Source organism: Atta colombica, unplaced genomic scaffold (assembly GCF_001594045.1).
Source record: "Atta colombica isolate Treedump-2 unplaced genomic scaffold, Acol1.0 scaffold142, whole genome shotgun sequence".
Lineage (NCBI taxonomy): Eukaryota > Metazoa > Arthropoda > Insecta > Hymenoptera > Formicidae > Atta > Atta colombica.
Window position 1 is genome coordinate 230,469 of NW_017259231.1, and position 11,947 is coordinate 242,415.

Here is an 11,947-nt window from a genome sequence, read left to right on the forward strand (position 1 = left end):
ATTAAGGAGATCCTAAACCGATTATCGAACTTGATCGAAGTACAGATTTTTTTAATCCCAAATTTGATAATATGACATCTTTGATTCATTTCTTATATTATATATCATTTTTCTCAAACGCATATATCTGTCTTTATGTAACATATTCCAGCGCCATCTATTGCAAAACCGCGCATCTACTATATAGAATTTCTACTATATAGAATTTCGGCTCTATTAACATTTCTAGTCTATTTTGGAAAATCTTTTTAGACTTTCGACGAGATATTATTAAGGACCTTCGACGTTTATGGAAATTCGCGTGCCTGTTAAAATTTAAGTGATTAAGAGTAATACGGAACTAATTTCATAATTTATTAGTTTTGTAGACATATATATGTTTAAAATTTAATAATACTCGATTTTTATTTAAAACTGTGATTTTAATGATACCATCTGAATTTGGTTATCAATAGAGATGATAACTGCAGAGGAAAAATTGTAATTTTTTTACAATATATAAAAGATATTATATCATTTAAAGTATGTATACTTATTTATACAGCTTTTCTATAATAAAAAAATCTCGAATAACGTATCATCGAAATTTATGTTAATAATCATAAATTTTTATTAGTTGTCGGTAACGTCATCGTTCTTCAATTATCCTTTCAATAAACCCCCCCTGCCCCCGAAGAGACCGATTCACGAAAATTTGCCCAAGGCCGATGATTTTTAATAGTAGCTCGTCGATGCTTTCGATCATAATTTCGCAAGCTCAGGATTATTTGTTATACGCTTCCAGGGAAGGTAACATTTTTAGTACATATAATCTATAAAATTTCTGCATTAAGAGAATTATAAGAGATAACAGCTGAAATAAAGTGAATTTTTAAAAAAAGTTTTTAATTTTTTCCCGATTTTCTCGTCAAATTTAATGCGGCCGTGTTTTTTTATGTGTACTTTCATTATGTAACTTGATGATCTATAAAGTCAATTCGAAGAAATTGATAATCTGCAATTGTCGGTAATTCCTGTTGGTTATAAGATCTCCTTAATTACATATTTATCTGTAGGTAATATCTAGTAAATATGCACCAAAAATAATTTACCAACAGAGAGAATTTTTATCGAGAAATAAATGTGGCTACATAGTTTATATTTAGTTTCTCAGTTGGCGGTAGATTTCATATTCTTCCGAAATGGATCGATGTAGCAGCTTTTCATGGATTGCGATTTTTTTTTTTGACATTTTTGAAACAGAAATTCGATTATCAAAAAATAAATAGACATGACATATAAAATACCAATAAAATTCCAATATTCAGTAGGTTTTGATCTTTTTTTTGTACTTTATTATTTTTGTACTTTAATTAAAAACTAAATAATTTTAATTCACAATATTGTTATATTTAGATATTATATTTTAAGTAATTACATATTTTTGTTTTAATTTTAAATAATTTATTTATATAAAATAATAAATATATGTTAGTTTTTGCATTGCTTGCAGTATAACAGACATAAATAATTAATAGTATTATTTTGTATAATTGGCAATAATGTTTAAATAATTTTATTTGATATGAATTACTTAAATAAAAATTTGTTAATCGTTTGCTGCTCTACTCTCATTATTATTTCATTTAAATTAAATAGTTACAGCAAATCTAATTGAAAACAAATCTGTTCGAGTTTTAGTCATCAGTCCTGTTCACTGTTTCAGATTATATTTGATTTTTTAACTTTTTATACCGTCAAATAAACAGATCTACTTGATTTCTGCTGGCTTAATTGTAACTTAATTGTAGTTTTTGTATAATTTCTATATCTGCCTTTCTATTATAGTAAAACGATGGAATCTGTAGTAAATATTTTTAAAAATCTGTTTTCATAACAAATTTGACTATTTAAGAAATTACAACGTGTTGTGAACTTTTTATTAGATACAATAAACAAATTTACATATTTATTTTATTTAAATGATATATACGATAAAATTCTTAACAACTAGAAATGTGATAAAATTTTTAGATTTTGATAACAAACAATAAATTAAATATTTGCTGTTATTTATTGAATATTGTTGTCCTAAATAATGAAATATATGTATACTGTATTATATATATATATACTGTATTATATACGACTATCGAGTATCACTTCTTTAGCATTATCGTATATGATTTACTTCTTTATGTTAATGATTTACTTATTTCTTTTAAACCTAAACCTTTTCATATATTAGTGAAATGCTAATATTCGATAAAAAATCGATTTATGTAAGAAATATACAAAAAAATGCAGAATGCAACATGTTTTTCATGAAGAAAAAAGGTGTTGAGAAGAAGTTTGGAAGATACCTGGTCTGCCTCACGTTAAGCAAGGATGTGCAAAAGGATTCCGAAGTACGTACATAGAGCGAACGTTTTATTACAGTTTTCATCCGCAGATTAGCCCCTTTGGAACCATTGATACTCGAGAATCCGGCAGTTTATAGCCCCTCATAAAATCTATTTGGTGTTTCCGACTCAGGCCGACTCAGGCAAGAATCGAACAAAAAGATATCTTTACGTTGGCGTAGATCCGAGGAATTTCCAAGTATGCTGCGTAAGGCCTATGTTACGTGTGTCTCTGGGTCTCCAATTACGCACAGGTTGCCGATCGGGTGTCCTTTCCTTTCAAAATTTAATTCTTGAGGATACCAAAGGATAACGCCAATGCACACACGTCCAGTCTTGCCCATTCCCACCCATTTTTCCCGTTATCTTTGACGCCATGTTTTTACGTGCGCGAATATCATGACAGTCCCTACAGTCTTTTGTAGTCTCCTCGCATTCCGAAAAATATGACGGGGTTCTACCTCTTCTCGAGCGGCACAAAAGTATAAGACAGATGTGCCACAAATGTATAACTTTCGTACCTTTTCATTTTACAAATTTAATAATTTTAAGATTTAAGATATGTAAATATTTAAATAACCATCAATAATATATTCTTATATAATTTAAAATATGCAAATAATTTGGGATATGTAATAAATTCTTTGCATTTTCTAATCGAGTTAAATAAGTTCATCAAATGTCATTAATAATAATAATTTCATATTAATAATTTCATCAGATAAATAAAACGTGGCTTAAGGTAGAATTTACATTCACTTTTGTTTATTGTGTCGCAATTTTGTCGCATTTAAAAATGAGCAGCGAGAGGTCTTTGTCGGCACGATGTAGCTGAATAAATTTAATCTGTACGTTTTTTTTTTGATTGTACATTCCTAATATTCGCTACTTTCAATACGTGTAACACATAAAACATGCAACATCAAATCGCTTTTTCCCAGAATACTACGATAAATGAATAGAAATCACATTCTCATCAAAATCTAGATTACGAAATTTTATGAGACACGATAACGTGCCATTGTAAAAATTTTTTATGTGTGTCATTTCTGTCTAGACGCACGAATATCAATCAATGATTTTTTTTTTATCGCAGTTGTCCTTGACAAATAAGTTCGAAGCGAACGGCAATGAAAACACGGCGATGCAAAAATCCCGATCGTCACTTTTAATATCATTCGCGGCAGCATCCCCTCACATTCCTCTTCCGCAGAAACAATGATACATCACCGATGGCAAGGTATTACATCGAGCCCTCGTATAATCGACACTAGCGATAATTGAAGCACAGATACGGTTATGCGCAGCACGTCCATTAATTCTCCACAGCGCTCATTTCTCATTCCGTCGGGCGCAATCGTCAGATTCATCCGAAACCTTGCATTCCATTATTTGTCAACGGAATTATTCTGACACAAATAGAGCAAAATAATTATACAAAATAATTTATTCCACATATTTTTATATTTATTTTTATATTTACTTATTGTATATACTTATTTTTTATATGTCCTTCATAAAAAATTGAAATGAAAAATCTCTCTCGATACTTTTGATAAATTATTCATTAACTATTTACGATTAAAAGCAGAATATTTCTTATAATTTAAAAAATTTTTATTAAACAAAATTCTTTTTACACAAAATTCTTGTTCTTCGTATTGCTGTAATGTTGATTTATGTTTAATTCAATATCGTTCGAAAAATTATTTGATGTAAAATCTAGTTTATCTAGTTCTAGCGTAAATCTGTTTTTCATTTAAAAACGCATAGTGTAAATTTTTTATATTATCATGGAAAACTTGCTATTGCCATCTGGAAAAATCAAGAAATTTCAAAATTCATTTTTTATGGATAAATGAATTTCTTTAGCATCAAGTCTCCATGTTAAGCGATTTATAATTAGATTTCAAAATACAATTTGAGATATATATTGGCAAATAATCACACACTGAAATGTGCGTCTGTAAACAAAAATTGCATTTTTTTTTATTTATATGTAATTTTTATCGCTATTTGTCGACGAAACGATCATGATTACGTCGACTAATTTCTTAAAACTGTTACTCTATAGTTATGATCATGTTTACGGAACGAACTTTTGAGAGAGTCTCGCCGTCGGGAAGAAATCATGGAGCTAGAGTTGTGTCGCATAAACCGTGTAAAGTTGTCGGTTCGCCGGCGACAGACTAGCTCGATTGCGTCGAAGTGTCGGGGGTTGGTTTCAGGATAGAGTGAGGAAGAGGAGGGGGACACAGGGTGGATTGGGGTCGGACATCGATCTGGTAGTTAACTTCAGTGCCCCCGCGGGACTCGTTGCCACCTTCGTCTGCGCTCGCGGTATGCGTGGATGGGGTACGATCTGGAACAGGGGTTGATGATTCGCGTGCGCGCATAAAATACATTACGCGTTTTTACGTTTGTGTTTACACGCAATCGCTAACGACTCGTTCACTGTCCACGGCGAGACAGCGAACAACTCTGATGCGGAGCGACAAGCAATTCGCTAAAGGGACAATCCGCACTCCGTATTTCCTAAACCAGAATTAAATCAATAATGTGAATTGGATAATCTTGGACTGACCGCTTACAGTGCATCCGAATGCAATCAGGATGCGATTAACTAATGTTTTTCATATTGCTATATCAATTTATATTTAATTTATCACAATTATTAATGAGATAATGGACGTCGCATGCATTGATGATTAGTTCATATATCTTAAATTATATTTTGAAATCTGATGCAAATTATAAATCGCCTAAGATGGAGACTCGATGCTAAATAAATTAATTTATTACAAAAAATGAATTTTGAAATTCCTTGACTTTTCCAAGTTTTCCAGATGGCAATAGAAAGTTTTTCATGACCAATATCAAGCATGTAAATTTTAATATTTATAGAAGTAGGAATTATAAGAAAGCTATCCTATATTACTAAAAAAATAATCCAGGTAACACAAAGTTTAAAATCAGGACATAAGATGTCTTAAAAATGTTTTTTAGACGTCTTTAAGACATTTTATGCTTCGTTTTTAGATATATGTGCTTTCTGAGAAATATAAATATTTAGAACAAATATTTAGAAGCTCAATCGTATAATGAAATCTTGGAGGCAATTAAGGTCAACACAAAATAAATTAATATGGAAAAAAGAATACAGTTCTAATGAAAAAGGATAATTAAATAAAAATACTGAATAAAGTATAAATTTTAATTATTTTATTAAAATTTAATTTAATATATAAATATATAATGTATTGAAACATCCAAAAATTGATCATTCTTAGCTTTCTTTATCGTATTTGATTTATTAAAATTGTTTTTGACTATTTGAATTTTTCAGTAAAATTTAAAGTAAAAAATATATTTAATGAAATACGTATCTTAATTATAACAAAGCTTAATTAAAGTAAATTAAGCTTCGTATGGAAGCTCTGTATGGAAATTAAAACTAAAAATAGACTTGACTTTGTGAGAAATTTCTGTCTAATTTCTACATTTAAAAAAGGAATAATTATATATTTCTTTTAACATAATGATCGTTTCATGGTCTAGTATATAGTTTTACTGACTAAAAGAAAATTAATATTTGATTATAAATGTTAGATAGAATATTTAAAAAATTATAATAATTGTTTACAATAAAAGTATTTCAAAGGAATTGAACTCAAAATTTCAAACTCTTTTATATTTTCCCTGATTTTTCCAGGTTTTCCAATTTAAATTTCTATAACTTTTCTCGCTTTCCTGTTTTTTAGGTCTATGGCAATCCTGTTTATCATAATTGCTACGAAAAAAAAATTAATGCACTATTTTTATTTCAAACTGTACATAATATTCGAATCCGTAATTTATTCGCCCGTGAAGCGATCACATTCGATATTAAATGTATGAAGTTATCTCTATGATAATCAGTCGTTCAGAATTGCGATTTTTTTTGATCGACTTTATATTCGTCGATTATTCTATATATTAACCATCTACTTTACTCGCCTTCGACTAAATTAGCAATACCAAGGAATGAGAAATAAGCGAAACAATTCTCATAATTTGTTAAGAAACGACGAATATAATCTAGTTTATATAAAGTATTATAAAAAAAAATCAGTTATTTTTCAAAACTAGAGTTGTATGCTCAAATATTTTCGAAGATTTTTACGATACTAATATTTTTCTTTAATTTCTTATATACGTTCACGGACGTTTCAAAATCGGATAAATGATCAATACTATACCTACCGTGAAGTAATAAACACATATTATCGGACGCGCGCTCTCATTGTTCTTTCTCTCAGTATTAACCTCACATTTAATCTTGGAAAAACTTCTTGCATGGAATGGCACAATCATCAAATCAAGATTTTACAAGATGCGAAGAAACAGTCTTTTCCAATTGTAAGAAATTGGTGCATAAAGGAAAAGGTTAGTGCACGTGACATGATATGATTCAGTTTCGAAACCATTGTTCAATTCGCCGTCGAAAAAATATAATTAAAAATATAATTAATTTGCGAGCATCTTGTGACATTATTGGTAACAATTTAAAATTATAATTCAACATTGAGAATGACCCGATAGAAGTTAAAATGTCTATATATAAATTTTGATTGTTTATAAAAAGATTTTTACTCACATAACATCCTGAGTAGTTTATAGCCCCATTTATTATATAATTTAATTTATTATGTTATTACTATAAAATACTGAATAAAAACGGATCACATTCTTATAAGCATTATTTTAACAATATCACTTTGCATTAAAAAATGAATTAAAAATATAGAATTTTTCGAGCGCACGTTCACAAGAAAAAGCATTATACATACAACGATGTTATAATTAAAAAAAGACTGTGGACAATTTTTGGATTGCAACAATAAAAAACATTTCTATAGATAAAAAAGATTGTAACAGACAAGATTTATTCTTAATTATTATTCGGAGATTTAAATATTACATCGGTATTTTTTTCATGTTATAAAACAACAAACAATATTATTTGCTAATTTTACAATTACGGAGATAGCGTCTTGTCGAAGTGATCGTCACTTTGTTATGTAAATGTTCGCTATAAGAAATATACGAAAAGTTTAGCGAAAATATAGACTTCGCGGATGTTATCGTAATATTCAAGCAGTAGGCTTGCTTTATTATTAACAGATATAACGCTATTATATTATACTATTATATTAAGATATCAAATTGGAAATTATTATCGACATTATCCATCTACACAATCCATCTACACAATCCACCTTACCATAAGGCACATATATTTTTTTAATTTTCTTTACAAATACATTTATATACAAACGTATTTATATACAAATGTATTTAATTTACAAGTTAATTTAAATTTATCTACCGGTTCACGGGTACGCTTAAAATCGTGGCAACCCGATCGTCGTGTGCGATACTGACAATTGCTATTATTTTCTCCGTCATCGTAATATATAGTTATCATGATCAAAGCTGTGAGCATTCATTTATTATAGCTTTTGCGCGACGCAAAAAATATAGGTACTCAATATAACGAATCGAATGATTATAATACAATAAAAAATATGGTATGATTATGTTATTTGTTGAGAAAAAAAATAAGAAAAAAGCACGTGTTATAACAAACGTACATAAAAACATAATGCTTTTGTACGGATAATGTCGAAAAGTAATGATCAATCATAATAAATGAAATAATGGTTAATTTGTGTAAATGCCATGCGTATTTTTTATTTATACACTAGCATTTATATATACGTTTCAGCGCCACGTGTACATATTTAGAGCGTACTTTGCGCATTACATTTATAGAGCGTCGTAAATTATGCTGATGACTAGTAGTGATACACGAGTGATATCCAAAATTTTCGAGCATCCAGCGCTTGAATTGAATTGAATCTGATCCGAATTAACTCTTCAGTTGTAAATATATATATGCGCATCTCTATTATTTATATACAAAATAATATATATTTCGCATATACCTATTTATATATAGAATAATACGCGTACATAGAGATCTAGCGGGAATCGAAACAGTTGCAGTAAAGGCAAGTGAAAAATTTACGACGCTTCTCGCAGTTAATTTACAACGTCGTTTTGTGTCGATGTAGAATAAATCCGTGCAATGTCACAATTGTAGCGTATCTTTCTCTGTAAATTACTTACAAAGAAAATCTTGCATGCCAGAGTTAATACATTTATTTGGATAACTCGATTATTTTCGGATACTACTGTCCTCATCTTAAAACTAAACTACACGCGTAATTCTTGAGATTCGCGCAGACGGTCAGATCCCTATTATTGGGATAGTCAAACAAACTGTTTATTTTAAAACTTCTTCCCTTCAATCTCCCCTAATATCCAGGTACAATTACGAAACACGATCATATAAGTAAGCTGCATGAATATCTAAATACGGACATATATTTTTAGATTCTACTCGAAATTGCCAAGTACAAAGACATTCATGTAACCTACACTCGATATTCACTTCCGACTTAAACCCTACGCGGATTGAAATATTAGGAACACTGACTATATAAATATTAAACACAGAAAAATAAAAAATATTTAATTTTTTAATTTCTGTAATATTAAAAATTTATTATTGTTTCTAATATTTCCTCCATTGTGCGCAGAGTTTTAGGCTCTTGCGGAATTAATAGTGCCGCGAGCATAGAACGTAAAATATCGAAAGCACGACCGTTATATTAACGGGGATCGCCGTGGATATAAACCCAACGAAATTAGTGAGATCAAAGCGTTTTCCACGATCTGTAATCCACGAACGATCCGTTTAACAAAGTCATTTATCACAGGCCGTTGTGAGAATTATATTTAATTATTTTATACGCGTTTTATAATTATCTTACGATATCCATTCGCTTATCTATTCGCAAAACCCTTTGTACGTTGTGCTCGAAGCGATAAACAGTAGATACCTCACCGTCCCATTTGTATCATCCCATCTCATGAGTTGTTCGAATTTTCGGGGAGTTCGGAATTTTCGGCAGCGGATCCTTTTACATTGGATTAGAATGTCCTGGATATTGCATAGGCAGTGTCGTGGGCAGCGACGCCGGTTGCGATGTAGGTTGCGACAGTGTCGTAGGTAAAGATGTGGGTAGAGATGTAGATAATGTGGGTAGAGATGTCGACGTCGTAGGTGTTGAAAGAGGCACGGAAGAAGTGTTCTCGTTGGTCTGCATCAGACCGCCCAGCATCCCACCCATCTCCGTTCCACTGGTGGAATAACTCATCATACCTCCACCCACCACTTCCACCGTCGTGGAGGCCGCCGCAACGTCTTGCGTTCTCATCTGTCGCTCTCTTATTTGTTCTTGTTGCTTTTTCATTAGCTTCCGCTCTTTCGCCCGTCGATTTTGGAACCAGATCTTTATCTACAGAAATGATCCGTTTAATAATCGTCCTACGCAATAATTTGAGAATTTTCATTAATAAAAGAACGTGATTTACCTGACGTTCCGTGAGACGGAGTTGAGCAGCGAGATCTGCTTTGCGTTTAATAGTAGTATAATGATTCATATGAAATTCTTTTTCTAATTCTAGCCTTTGATAATCCGTGTAGACCACTCGGTATTTGTCTTTTGTGCGAGTCTTTCCTGAAAAAGAGGCAGATAACGATCGGTGTTATTACGCGGTTAATATCTATCATACTGATTCTCTTGTCAATAATACGTTAAAAAGATAACGTTTTCAACAAGTATACCGCGCGGCGACATTAACAAAGTAAATATTTCGTAATTAATTTCACGTCAGGCTAAAGAATGTGAGAGGTAGTAATTTGCTTAAGTCAGTCCGCAAAAAGATCTATGTGATATGAACCATTTGCTTGCTATTTCTTAATGTAATTACGAATAATATACGCTAATACAAATTAAAATGGAAGAAAAATGAAAAAAACAATGGAAAGAGCCGGATAAATTTTTGCCAAAAATATTCTGACTGCAATGAACAATTCATTTCGTTTAAATTTTCACTCGAACATATTAAGAAAAAAGCCTATTTTATTATGTACAAGTAACATTAGTATATATTAATATTAGTATGTATATATTAAAATAAGATTCATTCTATTTCAATTATTTTTAGCAAAAATTTAGCACTAATATTTATATTAATTTTATTTAATATAAATAAAAAATTGTGTTAAAGAAAATTTGAGTTAGAATAGTAAAGAATATTTACAATTTAGAATAATTATTTGTCTCAATGTAATTGATTACCTTAAAGCTGTAACAAGTATAAAAGTAATTAAGAAAAACAAAATATTAAGACAGCAATTAAAGAAGATAATTGCTACCTAACATCATTAATATTTTCATATATTGCCTTTCATGATATTCGTTGCTCTCAAAATTAATTTTAATTAAAAATTTTACACATACATATAATGAAACATCAATAGCTATACGTAAAATATACTGTCACATTAATAGCTTGCATCTAAAACGATTATAATCATGCTCTAACATAAAAATTATTTTAAAAAAGAAAATATATAGAGTTATTAATTTCTAATGCGGATTAATTTATATTTTACGATAGTCATAATTATTATAATAAAAGAAAAGGTAACGTACACATATATATATTCATATACGTACACATACAAAATTACGGTAACTCGAAATAACGGCATTTGCAGAATAAGAGATGCATCTATGATTTGCAATGAATAACGCAAAGCGCGATTATTTCTTATGAGAGGAAACGACGTGTCAGAAGGCGGCAAAAAAGAAGAAGAGAATGGCTGGCAATCGCACAGTGTGAATGCGTTTCTTACGACGTGGCATTCTTGGCGGTACACGCGCACAAAATATAGAAAGAGAGAGAGAGGAAAAGGGAAACAGGGATGTAAGAATGTGTGTGTGTGTGTTTGTGTGTGTGGGAACGGCAAGAGATGGCTCAAGAGAGAGGGACACGATTAGATAAGGCTCCGCCGGCGAGATCAAAGGCGTGCACGTTAATCCACCACTCCTCGATAAGGGAACTCCGAGGTCTTCGTAGCGTTACGAATAAGCAAGCGACTTTAGATTTTTCATCGTATACAGAATGGCTACAGTCTGAGGTAGTATGGTTGGTATCGGGCAACATATCCTTGTGACAAAGATGCGCAGCAAGAATGGCAAGGAATAATAATAAAGAGTCAATCCACAATCTAAATAATAGAGTCAATTCACAAAAGCCAAGAATTCATAAAATTTAATTGAAAACGTCCATTTTAATCAAAAAAGATATCTGATAATCTCTGAAATTTGATATTACTTAAACGCTTCTTTTTGACTTTTTTTTGCATTTTCTCTTTAAATCAATGATTATGAAATTAAATCTTGATAACAAAGAAAAATCAAGTGATAAACTCCAAATTTGTTAAATAAAATTTTAATTCATTTTTTTTCTATTTAATTATAATTTTTGGATTGAGAATTTTTGTAAGATATAAATTATGAAAATATCAGCTTTATCGGTCAGAGATTTGTGAAGGCAAAAAAAAATTTTTTATTGCTTTTATAAAATATTTTCAGTGTCTAAAGTAT

General features: G+C 30.4%; 1 protein-coding gene across 1 annotated transcript in view; it reads right to left on the bottom strand.

Annotated features, from left to right (window-relative positions):
* Nucleotides 1–9,409: 9,409 nt before the first annotated feature.
* LOC108685002 (homeotic protein antennapedia-like) overlaps nt 9,410–11,947 on the bottom strand; it is a 13,252-nt gene continuing 10,714 nt past the window's right edge. Inside the window, exons 2-3 of the mRNA XM_018189594.1 lie at nt 9,864–10,009; nt 9,410–9,787 (exon numbers count right to left, since the gene is read on the bottom strand). Coding sequence (XP_018045083.1) covers nt 9,410–9,787; nt 9,864–10,009 — 524 coding nt within the window. The remainder of the gene's footprint in view (nt 9,788–9,863; nt 10,010–11,947) is intronic.